Genomic DNA, 21157 nt, shown 5'->3' with positions numbered 1-21157 from the left:
CCTGCTGAACAAACCTGTGTTTACAGAAATAAGCTCAGTCCAGCGCAGCCATAGGTGCACGTAATCCCCGATAACCAACAAAGCCTAGCTTCTCTGGAAAGCTGGCTCTGAACAAGAGTTTAGGAAGCTGGCAACTCTCCCCACGTCACGCTCCTGGCCCAGGCTTTTTTTCCATCCTGCCCTTTTTATTTTCCTGCTGCCCTTGCGATGACCTGACGTGCTCTCTTTGTGCTCGGATGCTGAGCCAGTGCGACCTGCTCGCTCAGCACTGCTGATTAAATCCAACAACAACATTTTTTTCAGAGGGTCTGTCCCAACACATTTCATTGGGATTTAAGATGCTTTAGTTTTCATTCATCCCAAGTGCACCGGAGTGTCACAAGGCTCTGGGCCTGGCTCAGTTAGTCCTGGCCCTGGAAGAGCTCCAACATCCCCAGCACCATGCATCTAAGTATTGCGGCAGGAAGGGATGGTCTGAACAGATCAGGCAGCCAAATAAGGAGCCACCATGGCTCCCTACTCCTTTTAACATACAGCTGCCTTGGCAAGGATCCCTGAGGCTGTTGGCCATAACTCCAGTGACAAACATCAGTGCCCAGAGATAGCAATTGCTATCTCTGCTGATTGGCATCGCTGCGACGCGGAACGACAGAGGGGAGCTCTGAAAAAAGCAAGGTCTAGCTACCCTTATGCTGAATTAGATCTGCAGCCAAATGCAAACTACTGATTCAACCCTCCCAGCTCTGGGGAAAGGCCTGCAGAACGAAACAAAGGAAATTCACAGATGACTTCTTTGTCCACTGCAGTGCTAGCCAAGCCATACAAGGCACCTCTGCTCCATGAAGAATTTCAGAGTAGTATCATGGCTCAGTTCATACCATACAAATGCTGCTGCCTTCTGTTTAAGTATGTTGTAAACACTTAACCCCCTGCAGGTTGCACTTGTATTAGCTTTTAATTTGTCTCTCTTTGCCCCTCTCATCCGCTCCTGTCCCTCTCTAGGATAACAGCAAACAACCTGATGGAAATTAAATAGAAAACATGTGAGAAAGGACAGCTCCAACACAAGAGAAGAGAATGGAGAAGGCAAATCCAAAGAAAAAGCTGTGATTGAAGCAGGTGCTGGGAACAAAGAGCATAGGAACAAGGAACATAGGGACAAGGAGCTTAAAACCAAATACAGAAGCAAGCAGGATTTTAATGTCAGGATTAAAGGATGAGAAAGAATGTGGAAGCAGCAGTGGCACTCAAAAGTAGCAGAAGGAAAGGGAATGAAGACATGAAAAAATAGTAGTGCTCAGTAAAGAACAGGTTGTCAAGGCTTGCTTTCACACAGAAATGTGGACAGAAATCCATGCTACCAATAAGGTTTTATTCTAGAATAACACGCTGCCTCCTAAGCTCTGCAGATCTTTATGTGATTTGCTGATGAGCCCAAAGCCCAGTAAGATATCTTCTGCTCTGCTAGACATGCAGGCAGGCAAAATATCTGTACTACACAATCAACAGGATAGATATCTGGATCCCCCTAGCATTTCGTCTACTCAACATTTTCCACGAATTAGCTGGAACTCAGTAATACTACCTGCAAGAATGGATTAATTTGCAAACTGAGATCAGATCTTAGACCCATGACCAGCTTCTTGCACCTTTAGCAGCCCGGACAAAATAAAGCTAACTTGTTCTTTAGTTTTGCAATTACATGAATTCAGCTTGAATGAGATGTTGGAACAAAATGCCTTCAATAAAAATACGTGCTTGCTAGCAACTTCAGGAGGATCACACTGACAGAACTAAGTACAGATCTGCCAAACATTAACAAAAATATGACTTTTCAGGAAAGGATATTGTGAAGGCAACAAGCCAATCCAAATGGGGAATTCTGGGGGGAACTACGCTATTGGCACAACAGAGAATCACCAAACATGGTCTGAACTTCATCTTTCATCCAGTCCAGCTCTTACCAACTACCAACAGGGACATCTTAACAGCCGACTGGTACTTAAAGGGGAGGCAGTACAGGAAAGCTGGGGAAGGTTCTTTTATGTGGGAGCATAGTGATAAGACAAAGGGTAAAGGCTTTAGACTATAAGAGGGTAGATTTAGATGAGATATTAGGAATAAATTCTTTACTTGGGGGGTTGTGAGGCTCTGGAACACACTGGCCACAGAAACTGTGGACGACCTATCCCTGGTGGTCAGCACCAGGTTGGATGAGCTTTTGATCATTCTGATACAGTAGGCAGTGCCCCTACCCATGGCAGCAGGGCTGGAACTAGGTCATCTTTAAGGTCTCTTTCAACTCAAGTCATTCCATGATACTATGATAACTCAAAATTTCATTTATGAATGGACTGCATCCTTAAATTCACATCTAACCATTTCTACTACCTTCATCTGTTGACAGAAAAGGCAAAAACATATCAGTGCCTGAGGAATACCTATAGACATCATTTAGAGAGCACAAATGGGTGGCACAGGTACTTAACTGCTGTAGGGGGCAAAATTCCTGCAATGGTCTTTCCCCCAAAAAGGGACAAAGGAAAGCCATTCATTTGCTATGCAAGTTAGAAGCTCAGCTCAAGATGCTCTGACACAAGAGAAACCTTGACATGAACAAGTGCTGCCTCCTTGGCTTGACCTAATGAATGCAGTGTGCTTGGATTTTGACAGGGTCGCTCAACAAGGGCCCTTACAGAAATTAAGCTGTCATGATATGACAGGAAAGGCTCTCTCAGGGACTAATAGCCAGATAAAAGAGAGTGAGAGAGAAGGAAAAATGATGAGTAAATCTATTCAAATAGCACATCAGTTCTTTACAAATCGCAAAGGTGTTTTTACAAGTTATTACAAAAGGAACTGGGAATGAAACAAGGAATAAAAGAGTCAGATCCATACCCTGCGTGGGCGTGTCTATTGTCCTTTCAGCCTCAAAAAGGCAACCTGGAAGAGATGCAAAAAGCACAGCGAGAACAGGACAGCTCCCATATATACAAGTTAAATAGACCACAAATCTTCAGCATGGGCAAAGAAATAAAAAGGGCTCAGAAAGTAATGGTCCTGGAATGAAAAGCCATCAAAGCAGAGCTGCAGACAAAAAGCTCTGAGGCACACAGCCTCTCTACCACAGATGCTGGGAGAAAGAATACATGAGAAGAAATATTAGTAGTCTTTGCTCTTCCTCATATGATCTTCCTGTTGGCACCTGCCATTGGCCACTGCCAGAGCTTGGGTACACTCCTCCATGGGCCTTTGCTCCTACCCAAAGTGTTTGAGCTCAAGTCCTGATCAGTGGTAAACATCCAAGAGAAAAGAAAGCCACAATGGTGCCCCCTTATCCAGAAGGAAAACATCACCACGTGAAAACATACTTCTCAGAGCCAGATCCCTGGAAAGAAGGGAGCAGTAGCAAGAGTGAGAACAAGAAGGCTCTTCAGAAAGCATTATTCTGAATTCCCAGGACACTGGATGGATGGGGAGAGCAAAGACATGTTATTAAGTGTTTCTGAGATGAGCTGCAAGTTAAATTGGGCAGCTGACAACAGCTAGAAGCAATAACTGTTCTTGCTGTGTGGGACACTGTTCGCACAGATGCCTAAGGAGGGCTATGAAAGCTATGACTGCTGTAAAGCCCCGTTGCAAATGCTGAAACTGACACCAATAACTCACATCTAAAACTGTGAGCGTTCAGCAAGAAGGGGACTCGGGGGGACTCAGGATGCGCCAAGCTTAATCCAAAGGACTGCTGCTTCTACAGTAAACCCCTCGAAGCACACTGTCACGGGGGATCTCTGAGGGAACATCACCATGTGGATCAGCGTAGGCCTGGGGAAGAGGCAGTCCAGCACAATCTTAAAGGAAAAAATGTGCAGTTTTCCCATAGGAAAAGCATGCAAACCATCCTTCACCCACTGAGAGGGCAGGGTGCAGCACGTCCGTACAAATGAAGCAATGTTGTAAGCAGATGAGCAACCAAGGAAGGCATAAAACGCTCCACCCTGCGCCCTTTCGTCTGAAGTCTTGTATGTCATGGAGTAAAAAAAAAAAAGCATGGAAAGAGTTGGGCAAAAGAGTAAGGAAACTCTCTCCCTGTAAGGGCATTTTTCTGACAGGATATGACCAGGCAGTGGCAAGACAATGCAGATAAACAATTCCTAAGGCCAACTCCAAGATTTTGTCAGCTGAGTCAATATAAACAGGAGGTAAGACTCTCAGAGGATGATCCTTCTTCTTTCTTACTTGAAAATGTTAATGCCACAGGGTTTGAAAACAGACATACTTAAGTCAAACGACTAAGGGATAAACTGACTGGCTTCCTCTGTCAGAAAAAAAAGGAGTAATTCAGCAGTGATACAGCTCTGGATAAAACTCCTGCGCATCAGAACCACAAAGAGCCAAGACACAGCAATCTTCTAACTGAGCACTGAGGAGATTTGCCCCCAGACCTCCCCTTGCACAAGGCACAGGAACATACCCATGGTTCCTCAGGGTTAGCTCCGTTCAGTTTGGTAAGAGAGCTAAGCCAGGTGGAGAAGTTAAGTGTGTAGTTGATAAAATTCCAAATAACATCAAAGCTTGTTAAATTTTCTGGGCTATTTAGTGGCATACCACCTCACACGGTCCTTGACCCTCTTTGTGCCTGGAAAATTCTTAGCAAAAGGAACTTCATAAAGGCAGCAATCCAAAGAAAGACATTCTCCATACATCTCTTTATGCCATGTGATATGATGAGAGATTAAATTCATCTAATTACAAAAATAGCCTAAGCCTCTCACTTGCTGATGGTCTCACTGTTGAAGTTAAAAGAGGCTGTGAACTCGGAAGGGCAGCAGCAGTCTTAGTGGTTTTTCGAGTGGTCAACATGCCAAGGCACCGATCTCTGAAGGATTCTCAGTGCTTCAGAGCCTTCCACAATTAAGCCTGAATTAACCTAGGTACTACACAGTTACTTAGCTGAGAACAGAAAAATGTTACCATTGAGAAGAAAAACTATAGATCTGGCAGCCAAACTTGTGAAAAGCATTGTGGATGTCAGCATAACCATCTTTGCAAAGTACAATGCCGATTACCATCTGCCTGCAGAAGTAAGTTTCTGGACCAGCTGGCAAACCTAGCTCCAAGTACTTAAATTTTAAAATTGCTGGTTTGTGCAATCATACTCTCTTACCTGACATCATTCCCTCCATGGGCAAAGGATCCAAAACAGGCTGTTAAGATCTGGAGGAAGTGGAAAAGCAGATGGACCTGTGACGTGTCCTTCTCTTCCTTGTCCTCTTCCACGGGATCTTCTGGGGGCCTGTTGGGATCTGCGAGTTCAGAGGCCAGCTTCATTTCCACTCCACCCTCCTCCGCCTCAATTTCTGCCTCAGCCACTGCATTGCAATAGCTGGAGTAGCTGTCATACCGAACTCGTTTCTTAGAGTAGGACACCGTGTCTCCTACTAACTTCTCACTGTCCTCGTGCGTTGATGTATCTGCTGCCTTAAATGAGGAATGCACGGGCATGCCACAAATAGCAGCTGTATAACAGGTATAGCTATTGTTGCGTCGTAACAGTTTGTAGTTGTTTTCTTGAGCAGGCTTCTCATCGGTGGACCTGTCCAGGTGCATTTTGTGTAGCAAGTCTTTGTATAAACCTGAGTCTTTGTGCACAGTGTGATAGACATGGCCATCACTCCTCACCTGGCCATCAAAGCTGAAAGTGCCATTAGAGACAGGTGATTTCACAGAGGTGTGCGTCATAGAAAAGGCTCTTCCTAAAAGCAGCAAAGATTTAGAAATGTTATTTCTATGAAATGCAATTTTGTAACGCCCTCCGATTTCCCAATATGAAAAAGCACGAGGAAATGGCTAAAAGAAAAGCCATCACAGGGTATAAGACAAAGAAGACCTATTTGCAATGCATGCTTAGAATGAGTGAAGAGTTAAGCCACTGCAAAATATATTTTCCCATGAACAATTGGGAGCGCATCAAAAGTTTATTAAAAAATAAAGAAAAAAATAGCTTTATCCGCCATTGGGTCTTCCACAAACACATGGGAGGACCTGCAGTAAGACATTTAGAATCAGCCACTCAAAGCTGATACCTGAAGCCCAAATCCTCTGGAAAACTCCGTTATGTAAAAATTCCTTATTTGTAAAGTAAGCTCTCGTTTGAGCTTTCTCTTTACTTTGAATATGAGTAAGTATGCTGGGGGAGGTGATCTTCCTGCAATTTGAAACTGAATGTGAGGTCACATTTCAAAAATACCTGTTTTTTAAAAACATTTACACTACTCAAAAATTATTTATCTAAACAGAAAACAAAAAGCTCACACTGTAAAAAAAAACACTTACTCAGCTATTCAAATACTTGGTATATTTTATTTCTATCCGCATAGTTACTCCTTCCACGTACACTTAACATCTACATATGCCGCAGAACATATATCACAGCTAAGCCAATACTTCTGAAGAAACTCACATTACAACTGTGCATCGTTCACAGCTGTTTTAGCTGGTTCTGAAGTGGAAGCTCACACTCAAAGAGCTTCCCACCGTGATTTCCTGGATATTGTAAGAATCAGCTGAATACCTCAGGCCCTTAACAAATTACAAGGTTGCACAGACATTAATAAAGTGATGTGAGCGTTGGCTGACTCCAAGTGGGTGGGAGAGGGGTGAAGCCAACACATGGAACAAAAAGGGCTTTATGCACACAGGCATACCTCTGATGAATATATGTTCAAGAAACAATGTGATTTTCTAGCGGACACGCTCCAAATGGTCATACAGTCACCAACTAGAACACAAATCTTTTCACCTCGTGCTAGTAATCTTTATGCTGAATTTACCTTTCATACATCAGCTGTTTATGTTCTCTGTATTTTTCCACTAGTTAAAAGGATAGAAACACCATTAAGAACAGTGAGTAAAGCAGGAAGGAAACTAAGTTCTGCTTTCATAAAATGCACAAGCAGCCAAACAAAAAGTCATTGTTTTCAGGCTCTCTCTAGAAAATGTCACTTGTAAATGAGAATCTTCCTCCACAAGTGGTGAGGGGGATTAGAACCGAGCATTCCAAACACTAACTCAGCATTTACAATAGAGACTTACATGCACCAAAACATGCTATGAAAACAAGAAGACTGCTGTGCTGTCTTAGTCTCTTACCATAAGGTACACGTGGATGGTTTCCATTTGCAATAGTATCGGATGCCCCAGCAGCTTCTGTTACTGAGCCAGTGAGGGGAACTGAGCTCTCATCAGATGCTTTGGCACCGGGAAGCTCTTTAAAGACTGGCGTTTCTTCGTCTTGAATTTTATCAAGACTTTCATCCGATATCCTTGACAGTGCAGCATCTTTCTTTAACCGGCCTAAAGAAATAACAGGACTGTAATTCTAAACTCAACCTCTCAGTCACACTGCTTATGTTTCCAATGTTTGCATCAATGGAACAGATCCATGCAGATACAAAAGCTTGGCTCTGTTTCTTACGCATTATTTATTTCTAACACTTAGCTTTGTTAAATACATCTGAGAAAATGCCAGATCATTCTTTAACTTCACCAAAATAGGTACCAAGCTGCTCATTAATTACTGAAACCCAAAACTTTCCTCTGATTTTGCAATGCTATTATTTGCTGTAAGTAGGAGAGCAAACAAGGAAAACACTGTAAAAATAAAAGCTGCGATCAGCCCAGCTCACTCTAAAGAATTCACTTGAACATCATCATTCCGCATGTTCACTTGAACAGATCATTCCCTTAAATAATTCCTTAACAAAACATAGAATGGATTATATTCCAAGATTTATTTTCCTGTTTCTGCGAGACTCTGGAAGACGCAAGTGCTGCAGCAGATTGCCTACAGAGGTTTTGAATTTCTTCCACTGCAGGTTTTCAGGAGCAGGTTACATAAATACATGAGGAACAGCTTCAGCACGCCTTGCCTGTGGGTGAGGACTAAACTATATGACATTTCAAGGGCACTTCAGTTCTGAAAAGAAACTCTCCACAATTTGAAATCACACACATTTCATCAAGCAAGCACTTACTTTCTATTTTTCTCTTCATCCAGGGGCATACAAAAATCCAAACTAAGACAGCAAATACTAAGGATACGCCGAGTGATATTAGAGCAATAGCCCACATTGGCAGTACCAGTCCAAGCACTGTGAAGACAACAGTAAAACCCAAGGAAACTGTAAGTTGACTTCTTTATCCCAAGCAGGAGAACAGCAGACTTGCACAAGTCCAAATTTGCCTTGTATTCAAACCCAACACAAACAAGCAGCTCATTTTTAACATCAATATGTAATATACATGCAATATTCAAAGGTCCAGTTGACCTGCAAACATTTATGGGACCGATCCTCCCAGCTATCGGTGACTCCACCATAACCTTATTTCCAAAGAAGTCAGTGGCAAAAGATCCATACCAGAGCTACTAAAACTAGTATGCCATTACTATATATACTAATGCGGGCTAAACTCTGTTGCCCATTAGGTTAAGTATTTACCTGACCTCTGCTCTGGTCAATAAAACCTGCTGCTTAGCTAAATCTAAGCCATTATCTGCTTATAATAATAGCTTCATGTGGCACTTCTGAGCTGAGGTTCCAGTTCTGCAATGTGAAACCGTGCAAACAACTTGCACTCCTTTAAGATCACCTGGCATCCATTCTCCCAAGAGATCTCTCGTTCAATTAACCACTGTGATCAGGCCCTTGATTAAGAAAGAGCCTGGACTCTGACATTTCTGTCCCATCAATGCGTGCTTATCTTGCAACTTAGGTTGTAGATTCATACTTGTTGGTATACGTTGCCAGGATAGAGGCGATGGAAAATAGACATATGTTGTAAACATGTGCTTTCTGTGTATCAAAAATGGAGTCCCACCTTTTCATTCACATACTTTAGAGACTGCTAAGCTGAAACAGAAGGGACATTAAGATTCTTATTTCATTATTTTGCTTAATGAGTCACTGCAGACTGCCTGACCTACTTCTGCAAACAATTACTCAGGAAATGTTGGTTATACAGCTGATTTACTGTGAAACATCTTGGACATCCATCCAACGAGGACTTTGACTTAAGAAAAAAAAAGAAAAGTTGAGCTGTGCTTCCCTCGAGTGGGAACTTTGCAAGCTTTTCATTAATTTCAGTAATGCTGTGCTGTCAAGCAGAGTCTAACAAACGCATTTGTGTAGTACATCTAGTTCAGCACGTTTTAGAGAAAACAGATATCCATTCAGAAAAGGATACTTATTAAACCTGTTTTCTTAATTCAGTGGGCACGTTAAAGAGTGGAGACTCTTTTCAATTGTGTGATCATTCATCGCTCCAGGGCAATGATCTAATCTAAAGAGAACATTCAGTGACCAGGCTCTTCAATAACGTTCTTGAGAAAACTGAACACTTCTTGTGAACTACCTTACTGCAAGGTTACGTTTAAATACTCACTGCTTAAGTCAACTTAAACATGCAAATAGAAGTATATAAATACAGAAACACGTTAGAACTCAGACAGAAATTTTAAGTACAAATATAGGTAGAGTCATGAAAATGAGGTATCACTTCCTCCTTCTGAGTTGCAATGAAAACACAGCACCTAAGAGAGAAGATGCATTAAATGCAGAAAAAGACTGGGGCATCTTATTGCTGAAAGAAGCACATTTAATTAACGGGCTCTGTACCAGGTTCATTAGAGCCGTGACTCTGCTAGCTTCAGCGAAGCTGTAGCATCAGATGGAGTGCACACAGCCTTCCAGGCAACTCTGGACCTTCCCTCCTTGCTCCACATATTTACAACACCATTGAGAGTTCAAAGCATGCTCAGATGTATGAAGCCAAAGCTGGCACAGCTCAATATTTCACTTGTCTCTAAAAAGGGAACTTTTTCTAGCTGTGCCCATCTGCACTAAACAGTGTTCAGGGGGGAATCACAAAAACACAAGAACGAACTAAAAAACACGTGCAAGCACATGCTTTACTCCCGCCCTTATTAACTCCTAATGAACAAAGTAGAATGCAGTGTTTACAGCTACCCAAGAGCCCACCTGCAGAACACTGTTATCCACAACAAATGCAATGCCACAACTGCAGGAAGCCTCCCAGCTATGCCCCTGGCTGCAGACAGCTTGCTCACCTGGTGCCCCCGTGTACATGATGGAAAACACATTAATAGCGATGGTAGCAGCATAGAACACTGGAAGTGCGCGGAGACCATTGGGCACAGGGTCTTCCTGTAGAAAAAAATGGAAAAAAAAGGAAGCATTAGCTAGGTTTGCCAACATATTAATACAAGCATTAACCAACATAAGGAAAACACATGCTCCCAAGCTAATGCCAAGCAGGTGGAGCCTTCAGGTGGATAGGGAGGAATGGATGTTGACCTGTGTGTTTATACTTGAACCTTCAAAGACCGTACTGTCAAGCACCAATATTTTGGGGGAGCCTGACACTGTTCCTGGGCACCATCGGATGTAGCTTCAGATCTGATGCAGATCTGTTGGCTGACTTGGGGGCAAGCTTCTTCCTGTGAGCATTTTCCTTTGCAGGGGGCTGTCCTGGCTGCCAGACCAAGGACTTAAGCTGAAACAGGCACATCACTGTGCCTCGCTGCCCGGCACACAGCACAGCAATGGGCACAGGAGGCAAGCGGCTGTGCAGCCTTGTACCCCTGGTGCTCACAAGCAAAGGCTCAGCTGACAGTGCTGAGGAAATGCACCATGAAAGGCGAGGAAAGAGCCTTTGTGTAAAGAGACCTTTGGTCTTTTGATGGACTATAGGTAGCTGGGAAGAGCCTGATGAAGCCAAGGGGTAGCTGGTCAGATTTTGTTTCCTAATGTTACACAGAGACGCCAGAGGCATATGCACAAGGGCATGGTCATGTTATTTTGATTTCCTAAGCTGTGAAGTTCTTGAATGGGAGCTATTTCCCTAGAGCATCTGACCCTCTAAGCAGATTGAGCCATTTTAATTCAAAGCTGTGTCCGTTCAAATTTGTCACCAGCTTTTATAGCTGATGTTTATTTACATCAGAACTAAAGAATGATGAAGCTGAGGTTACAGGTGGTGCTATTTATAGCCAAAGAATTAATTCATCATCTATTTAAGATCCCTGCATAAGCACTAATATGGTATCCCTTATTTTAGGTCCTTGTCATGTGCTGCACCACCTATTTTAGCAAGTTGAATAGTGTGAAAGAAACTAAAAGAGCAGATAAAAGTGTTCTGGTTTCTAGTCTCTGCTGGGTGGGAAGCAAATCATCTTGGACTAATGCTGCCTCAGAGCTGACTGAGGTCACTAAAAACCCATTGATTCAGGTTTCATGAGAATCTAGTAAAACAGATGCCCATCTTCTAATATCTGATGAAAAAGTAAACCAAAGTTAAAATTACTCTGAAATAATAATTAGAATATCTCCCAGTGAGAACTATTCCTTGTAAATAAGGGTTTGAATTGCTATCATGAAATTAAGACAACAATGAAAAATTCATACTAGTAAAGTGGCAATGTCAAAGTTACAACAATAATAATCTTTCAATGAAACAGAAAATATGATACTAATTGGCTTATGACGCACCTGCATAGCACTTCTTAAGCCTCAAATATAAGTTTTGTTACATAATCTGAGCTTTCAGAATCATTATAAGCAAATAGAATTCTGATGGCAAGGTAAAGAATGACTGGTCTCCTATCCGAAAAGCAAACTACAAACTTACAACACTGCGGAAATGTCCAAGCTCTGGTGATAAGGCAGAAGACAGCCTTAGTAACAGGCACTCATTATAATGATGAAATTCATTTACCTTCTTTAGAATGAAGAATCTAATCAACACAAAAAGTACTCCAGACATCAAGCCAGATAACAGTGGGGAAATAAACCAAGAGGCAACTGTGTTAGAAAAAAAACAACAGAAAAGAACATAAAATAGAGAGTATAATATACTTGTATGATAGTCAAGCAGCTACTGGTCAATGAGCAAATGCATTCAAAATCATTCTTGTACAACAGAAACGTTTCAGATGTTTACTTACAACTGGCACAGTTCAGTTTCCACTGACACTCATGAAAGTCAAACTACTGCTAGGCACTATTAGAAACATCATCCAAAACATTCCCAAATAACTTTGCAATATCCGTTATCAAATTAATCAGGAAAAAGTTATCTGAGCCAACGCAGAGTTGATCAAGAGAATTAGTAAAAATTCCTGATGGCCATAACTGCAAAGGGCGCAAGCAAGTGGCAAGTAAGTGCATCTAGCAGTATGCCACGTGGCTCACAGAGTCAAAGTCTCCATTTCCAAAATGCCACAGAAGCACCAATTGCAGAGAACAATGTGTATAAATTTTTCCGCGGGCAAGATTTGCAAATGTTCAGTACTAATTTAACAGAAGTGGGTGGCAAAACTCCCACTGATTTCAATAAAACAGGATTAGAGCAAGGCTCTGGAAAGCTTATCCAGAGTCACTTACTGTTTGTGACACGGTTAACAGGTTGATTCTACTGTAGTTCCAGGCTCACTACAAACTTTATTTTACTTGGGACAGAATTAAGAAGAAAAACACACATTGCTAAAACTTCTTTAAAGCTCAACTGTATTTCTATGCCTTCAACCCTGAGTCAATTAAACGAAGGATTCAAAATGTGACTTGGGTTATAAGGCTTCCAATCCAAAAAGAAACCCCCTTGACATCTCTGCTTGGTGATGCTGACCGCGGCAGTGGGAGGCTGTGATGCAAACATGTGCTGTGCACTCAGCTTTCACCTCCATGGATCAGGTGGGTGGAAAACAAGACTGTGGGCATTCATATAACTCCAAGTAAGAACGAGGTGGTGTGTGCTGCCACAAAAAGCATTAGAAGAGGAGGAATGTCACCTTGAAGCATGTCTGGGAGGTGAAATATCCTCAGCTTACTGCTGGGAAAGCACAACTTGGATTTTACCTTTCTCCAGGGCTGGCCTGCAGATGTGCTGCAGCCCTCAAGTGGAAAATAATTCAAAGAGGGAGTGCTGCCAGTACAAAGCACGTTTCCATGAAAACCTTCGCAGCCAGTGCACTCTTTTTCCCAGACCCTCCCACAGAAAAAGAAACAGCAATTACCAATCTTGACAAGCTGCATCCACTGAACTCCCTGTGCGCCAATTGCGACGAGGGAAAATCCAATTGTAGCACCTACAATGCAATGGGTCCCCGATATCGGGAGTTTCAAGAAAGATGCAATCAGCTGCCAAACAGCAGAACCTAAAAAGTGAGGGAGGGGAAAAGGCATAAGCTGTACACAACAACCGTAAAAGAAACATCACACAGAAAATTCTCAACCGCATACCCTCATTCTTTTGTGAGCACAGCCTACACTCCACATGCACGACAGAGATCTCAAAGAATTTTGTTCCTTCTCTGACTTCAAACGCAGATACTACAGTCTAGTAGCAGCTCTGAGCACTGCATCTTATTTATTATCTTTTGTTACTAACAACACTTAACACTGCATGTCAGGACTGCTCTTTTCTGAAGGCTTACACTATTTTTCACTTGTCAGCTCATCAGACTACACACACAGACAGCTCCAGATATGCATCAAGCCTAGAAAACCTCATTCTCTAGAAACAAACCTGGAAGCCTCCATGGGACTAGTGTCAGGACACAACCATGGCTTCACCAATGAGATACCCAAGCTGCTGAATTTAGATGCTACCAGATAAAGGCTCAAAATCTGGCTCAGGGATCTTTTGTGCCTCTTCTCAATGATGTGCAGCCACTACTCTGAGTTCTCTACAGAATAAATTGACTGAGGACGGAGTGAAGATGCTCACTGTCTTGATTTGTAGATCGCTGAAGCACTGGAGAATTTAGGCTGTGGAAAAAAAAAATCTGTACCACTACAGAGAGGATCCTGTATTCAATTTTGGTTCAACATTTCAATGGTTACATTAAACCATAGTTGGACAGTGAACCAACCAGCATGCAGCTCCAAGCTCTGACTCCTTTTCATACCATGGTAAAAAAGGTTCCTGCTCCTCTTGTAATGGAGCTAGCAAGGGGACATGAAAATCATCTGGATCATGACTCAAGTATACTTTTTATCTTGTCTAATATTAGAGAGTCCTTAGTAATACCTTTTCTTCATCTTAAGACTTCATTGACTTGAAACAAAATCTTAATGCTACAAAGCTCCAATGACACCAATCAAGCTGCACTGTAAGATCCCATATTTTCTGGCTCACGCCATCAGTCTTCACAGGTCTGCAGCGGACACAGGTGATAAAGCAAGGCTGCTGAACACACACGGTCACTGAAATCCCAGCCTCCATCCTCACTTCCAACAGAGGAGGATGGTTTGAAGATCTTGAAATGCAGTCTGGTTACATATCAGAGTTTAAAAGCACTGAAAAAGAGCTGTGATGAGGTTTTGCAGCTCCAAGACACACACATCAAGAGGGGAGAGAGCGAAGAATCAATTACTGATGCCTTTTGAAGTTGCACAAGGGCTCCAGTGCAAGCAAGATGCTCAAAATGAGAAATGGTGAAGGAACAGCCTTAACAGCAGATGTTAGTGAAGAAGACAGGTAAGAAGATAAAGAGAAATGAAGGGAAGAAAGAAGAAGGGTATGCTTATTAAAAAAAACAAACACTGAGAAACTGGTCTGTCACTTCAAACAAGCCATTACATGGTCAAGTTTCTACTTTATAAATACCAAACCACTAAGTCTTGTCAGATCAATCTGCTGGCACCATATGCAGTTTGGAAGTCAACCAGGCTGTAAAACTGATCTCTCCTGGGGCACTATCCCAAAACAACTGGTACTCCTACTGGTATCGGAAATTCTAGATCAATCAAGGAACACTTGCCCTTTCACTTTTTGGCCTATCTTCCCGTACACTAAAAGGAACACCTCTGACATGAACCTAAGTGGAAGTGAGGCGAAAGGGAACACATATGCTGGCATCATCTCCAAAGAGACAAATGAACAAAGAGTTAAGTCAGCCACAGATACATAATTGCACCCCAAAAAAAGTTGTTCTAAAAAATAGAGAAAATGCTTCTAAGTCACAGCTGCACTACACATGTGCAGAGGTAGCTGGGTTTAAGAGGTTTTTTTTTTAATGAGAAAAACAGGGAATATGGCACTATTTCCTATTTAATCAATCCAGAAGAAGTTAAAGCAAGCACGTTAGAGTACAGAAGAAAATACAAATCAAGCCAGAGCAGGACTTTATTCTGAGGCTTGCAACATCCCAAGGCAGACATTAATCTTCGAAAATTAATTCTTAGCTCCTTTCTATAAAAAAATGCGTATTTCCAACCTTGACAAAACCAGCCCACAAGCCAGAGGGCTCATTACAGCTTGTCCTGGCCCGCAGCACAAATGCTCCAGTATAGAAGCACGCTACAGCATCTCAAAAGTGAGAGTCCCAAATAGTCCAACCACCAAAAATCACTATTTTAGTAGGTTACAAATTATTACAACATGTTTCACTACTAAATGTAGATGCAGATTATGTCATCCCCAGACAATCCCAGCGCTCCTTGCTTTCTGATCAGGTGGCTGCCCTGAAAAACCGTCTCGACTGTTTGCAAGTATCAAGACATCTCCCAGTAACATCCTGAAAGAGAACACCATGACTGTTGGTCTCCCCCGTACAGTTGGCTCATGGAAGCCTCACTGAAATTCAGAAGCTAACTCTGTTCATGGAAGCATGACCACGATGCATAAGAGAACGGAGAGACACGTGCAGAGGAAAAAGAGGATAAACAAACACACAAGAGAGAAAACACAAAAATATTGAACATCCTGAGGAAAGCTGAAGGTGGATTTGAAGAAAAAAAATCAGAACCTGCAGTTGGTAATTTGTGCTTAATTCAGAGATTTAAAATGTGGGATTTATTCCTAATGCCCTTACTGAAGGAAGGGAATGCAACCGGTCATGAAGTTCACACAGGCTTACGTAAACACACATGCAAATAAGTTGTTTTCCTTGAGCTTCTGGCCAGTTGCCTCCACAGGGGGTAAGGGGGACATAAAACATTGCCCAGACAGGATCAGGACATCATGAAGAGATACAGCAAGGGGAAAAGACTTCGGCTCTGCAGGTGGTGGTCAGGAGATGAAGGTCATTTACGTCTCATGTTGCGTGGGCTGCTCTCAGGTGTGAGTCAGAAATGATAGAGCTATCTCAGGAAAGAAAGGATAACTACTGCGAGCGGAGTGACACTCCTCAGTCATCCCACAGCTTGAGCAGGAATCTGCAGCTGGCCTTGCAAGGCATCAAGAAAGAGAAAGCTATGGAGCCCAGGAGTGCTGAAGCTGTCCGGTGCAGTTGCCTTGTATGAGACAGCAGCTAATCAGCTCTTCTTCCTCTTCACTGGGAAGGCAGCCAGCCCCCTGGAAGCTCAGGTGTGGTGAAGGTCAATGAGGAGCATCGCCCCTCGCACACACACAAAAACCACCTCAGTCCAGCCCAGAAACTGCTCCATCAAGATTTTTAGAGTGCAAAAACAAGGGGAAAAAAAAAAAAAGGACGTAGTACATCTCTGTATGAAATGATCTATTTTTTGTGCAAGTTCTGTTTGAAAACTTTGGGGAGAGCGCTTCCTGCTTGCTGTATCCTGCCCTTTAAAAGCAGGTTTGCTGTTGATCCTTAGGGGAGCTCTCCAAAAGCTCACAAAGCCTCTTGCATACAAACAAAGGAGAAATACCAGGGCTTAATGTTACTTACCTCAGAATATGCCACTTGTTCTGAACAGAGATTAATTTAACTGCAAACAGAAGTGTACAGAGTAGGCTCAGAGGTATGCAGAACCGCTACTAGCTTGAGTTAGAAAAAGTAAAAATCCCTTTAACGTGTGACCATCAGTCTTTATTGCTCCTTGAAGTTTTGTCAGGGGGTAGGATTGATTAATTGTAATCAATCAGCAAAAACACCACTTTAAGCAAATATGCTTCATTTTCCTTAAATGTTTAAAAACTATTTAGGCAACTCCTCAAGTACTTATTCATTGTAGACTTTCTGTAAGATTTTCTTTGCAGTCACAAATGCTGACATATTTCCAATTTACCACAACATCAATCTCCAGATTTTTTTTTTAGGTACTCTAGAAACATAAATATATGACCCACTACAATAAACATTTATACTTATATTAGTTAAATGGGTAAATAGCTGAAAATTGAAAATGATTAGAAGTGTTTTTCCTTTTTGGAAATCCAAACCCCTCTGTTTGCACAAAACCAGACATGAGTGCAGAAGATGGGAAGATCTACATCTAATTAAAACGTTCACAATGAGCAGGCTGCCAAAGGTGCCGTGGATGTTATTCAGAACAGGAAAGCATTACTTACCGACCATTGCACTGACTTCTCCTGCCATCAGCAGTGGCACGGTGTCGTTGTACAGGTTAACATCGATTATACCTTTCCGAATCGTTTCTCCTACTTTTGCCCCCAGCAGTACCGAGCCAGTAGTTTCGAAAATCGAAGCCAAAATGCAAGCCTGGCGCAAAGTCACTACACCAGAGCCCACAGCAGTTCCAAAAGAATTGGCAACGTCATTTGCACCGACTGAAAATGCTAAAATAAAAGCAATGATAAAACCCACAATGACCATCCACAGGTACTCCTCCATTGCCATCTTTCCCCAGAGCGTAGATAAGTTTCCCCTTTGCAAATAGTTAATAATCAAGGCTGGAGGGAACCGTAACGGATTTCGAAAGCAGATTTCTTGTAAACAATGAGTTCTCTCTGGTAGTGTTAGAATGTGAAGAAACTGCTAACTGCCGATTTTCACACTACTATAAATACTGTTCATTTGCCTGCGCTCAATCAGCAGTGAAGAACATTCCATATTTTGCTCCCAGACTGGTACAGCAGCGGTGTCCTGTCCTGCAGCAGAAAGAAAGAAAGAAAAGAAAATTAAAAAAAAGGGGGAGCAGTCAGCAGAGCCTGTCTCACTGCGTGTTTTCAGTAGTAAACAGATGATTTGAATCCCCTAATGGGACCCTGCTTTGGCATGTGACTGTTCTAAATCATAAAGCAATTCCAAAAGGTTAAAATTAGGTCACCTCCAAAGCAACATGCTTTCTTTCAGTATCACTGAGAAATGAGAAAACATTTTGATCGCTTTAAAAGGACTTAGAGAGCTCGGCGTTTTCTGTTCCATTTACCGGGCAGCGTGATAAGCTCTCTTACTAGAAAGATTCATTCTGGCCCTTGGCACCAAGTGGGCATATAGCATGTAGGACATACAGACTACACCACACAGCCTGATTCCCAGCTGATGGGCATCACCCAGCTCCGCTCCCATCTGCAGAGATAGCTCACTTTACTGGCTGTGGCCAGAGATGCACTCCTTTGGAAAATGATTTTATGCATCCACAACATCACCAAAATACTCCCAAGAGCACCGATATTCATATATTGCTACTGTCACATCCCAGGCAGTCAGGACATCATTTTCTTACAGCTTCTCAGCCACTGAATCAGCACAGCGATCATGGTACTCCCACGTATTCCTACAGATCTATGTAAATGCTGGAAAAAAAATGACTAAAAAGTTAAGCTTTCTCCTCTTCTCTGCAGATAGTTCTGATTACTAGTATGGTTATTACACTCAAACCATTCTTATGCATACATTCGAGTATTTCTGATGACTTCGGTTTTATGAAATTCGTTCTGACCTATGTCTTTGTCTTTTATTAGTTTTATCTGAAGTACGAGTGAGATCTTTATACCAAAATTACAGAGAAGAAGGGGCTTTAAAAAAATATACCCTTTTGGATGGTGAAGCTTTTATCTGATCTCAACGAGAAAGCCATTCAGTATATTTATGTAAATCAAACTTAAAAACTACACTTCTACATTCACTTGTCACCTAGCTCCCTTTGACTGCTATCAAACAGACGTGGTTTAAAATCAAAGTAGATTTGAGAATATGGAAGGAAAAATCACCACTCCCCAGATGTGGCTCAGACAGACTGCACGAATCCTTGAAACATTTGCCCCCCAAGTTCTTGATCTTAAAATCAGCTGCCACAAGTGCAAAGCATTGCTGACCTCAAGCCTCTATGGACTTGCGGATCCCATAAGCAATATGGACCAAGGTGGTTAAAGGCTGGAAGCAACCACCAGCCTGGAGAAACCCATCTGCCTCTTACATTGGCTGCTTCTCTTGAAGCAGTCATCTATATCCACAAAGCCATCTTGTTCCACCTTCACTTAAGGAAAGTGCTGTCTTGGAGGCGGTAAGGGGTCACAGGCATATTCAGCAGGAAATATCTGCCAGCCAACTGCACACCTTGCAAAAAGCATTTCAGTGACTTAAGGGAAGTCAGAGGGCAAAGACTGAGCCCAACTAACTCTCTCTCTCCTCAGTCGCATTCAACAAATACACACAGTTTCAAAACCATGTTGAAGTACTTTTAAAATGCACTGAAGGTCTGTCCTAGAAGGAAAGGAGGGTCTCCACAGAGAAGATCCAAAACCTCGAAGATCATGATTTCCTAATAAAATCATGAGACTTGGCATATTCCTGAGATACCGGATCCTTAAGAAGTACCAAGAAGGAAACATCACATTGGTAATTAAGTAATCATTTACTCAAACACCCTAAAGTTAAAGTCAAGGATTGATGTTTTATCCGAGCACACGTATTAAGGAGAAATATTTTTTCCTCCTTTTTTCCTCCAGATTCCACAGAGGCTGGGCAATTGTTGCTCCACTCTTTTCCAGATATGGAGCAGACACCAACCCCTGAATGATTTGCACTCCAAAATAACATCTTGGAAGGTCTTAACTGCTGAAAACATTTGTACAAGGATTTTTATACTATGAGATAACATGTGAAAACGAAGCCCCAGTGCATTTCTCATGTTTGAAGACTTGTTGCCCATAATTCAAGAGCACTCAGACCTTAAAGCAGGAAAAGACTTGGACAGGGGGAAAGGCTAACAATATTGGAAAAAACTGATTACAGTTAGAGCTTGTCTGCCTGAGAAGGAGGACAAAACTTGTGGCATGCAACCAGAAAACACAGGGACGTGCCAATGCCTACCCCATAGTCTGGGAGCCTTTTCCAGTCATCCTCATGCTGAGAGCCTTGTTACATACCTAGCTTCGGATGGAACCACAACAGAAAACACGATTACTCAAGATAAAGTACTAACGAAGCGGTTGAGCAGTTCAATCTGCAAGGCGTTCTGAGGACTGACTTGCTGTTGCCTGAGCTGGGGTCTGTAGCTTCAAAATTCTCTGCAGAGAACACGAGTATCAAAGCATGTGGACAGAGAAACATTTTTCCCATACTGTGTTAGATTGACTTGTTTTTATTAATGTACATTGCATTTCTGCTGAGACGAAGTGCCAGACTGAGCTCCTTCCTCGATGCTGGAGACCCATGGTTAAATTCCCTACCCTGCATGCGTTCATACAGCACCTTGGCCAAGTTCATCTCTGCACCTCAGCATCCTCTCCAGAAAATGAGAAAAAATGCCTGAAAAACACATGCACCCACAAACACAGCGGTCATGCGAGTCCTGCTTCCTTCAGACCCATGAGATGCTAGCAAACCCTTATTTCCAGCAGAGTTCTGTCTCCCATCCACTTATCAACCAACCTACCAATTTTCTGAGGTGATGAGGGAAAGCATGGGTATTGTGACATTCCACACCACAGCAGAGTTCACGCAACAGCATTTATTCAACCCAGATCCTTCCAGCTTCCAAAATTAACTGCTCAGTCAAAGGCTGCCCTTACAGCTTCCCTGGGGGATGAGCTGCAGGTGATCCAAAAGATATAAAGGCTCAAAGTGCGTGTGCTAAGGCAAAGAAATCCAAAATTTCCCGGTGAACGCTACAGAGTCTCAAAGTGTACTGCTGGGGCTCTTGGCAAAGGACTCAGGGGCAGCTACACGACCTCCGTCCCTTGAATGCAATATGGGGAAGAAGGGGTGCCTGCAGCAACATGCCACTGCAAGGACCAATACAGAGTTCTCCTTCGAAGTCTCAACTCAATTTTACCAGGGCCACAACACAGCACTAGCTATACCTTGTCTTTAACACAACCAAAATCCAAATGGAAAGAGGAAAGAGAATTGGCACGTTCAGAAACTGACATGCAGGCAGTGTTCAAATAGCTAGGTGTTACTACTTGCTCCTGCACTAAGTAGGAG

At 42.5% G+C, this 21157-nt stretch overlaps 1 protein-coding gene across 5 annotated transcripts in view; it reads right to left on the bottom strand.

The window, feature by feature from the left end:
• The window catches only part of SLC20A2 (solute carrier family 20 member 2), a 57238-nt gene that overhangs the window by 12312 nt on the left and 23769 nt on the right, over positions 1-21157 (bottom strand). For all 5 annotated transcript variants that reach the window (XM_065736443.1, XM_065736442.1, XM_065736441.1 and 2 more), the window contains 7 exons: positions 17335-17874; positions 13094-13234; positions 11797-11882; positions 10130-10226; positions 8037-8153; positions 7153-7356; positions 5168-5756 (listed from right to left, as the gene is read on the bottom strand). In XM_065736443.1, the coding sequence (XP_065592515.1) occupies positions 5168-5756; positions 7153-7356; positions 8037-8153; positions 10130-10226; positions 11797-11882; positions 13094-13234; positions 17335-17623 (1523 nt within the window). In that variant the 5' untranslated portion in view covers positions 17624-17874. The remainder of the gene's footprint in view (positions 1-5167; positions 5757-7152; positions 7357-8036; positions 8154-10129; positions 10227-11796; positions 11883-13093; positions 13235-17334; positions 17875-21157) is intronic.

Source organism: Cyrtonyx montezumae, unplaced genomic scaffold (assembly GCF_038088225.1).
Source record: "Cyrtonyx montezumae isolate F1298 unplaced genomic scaffold, pur_monq_1.0 scaffold_2, whole genome shotgun sequence".
Lineage (NCBI taxonomy): Eukaryota > Metazoa > Chordata > Aves > Galliformes > Odontophoridae > Cyrtonyx > Cyrtonyx montezumae.
Note: the sequence above shows the minus strand (reverse complement) of the source record. Positions and strands in the feature narration are given on the sequence as shown.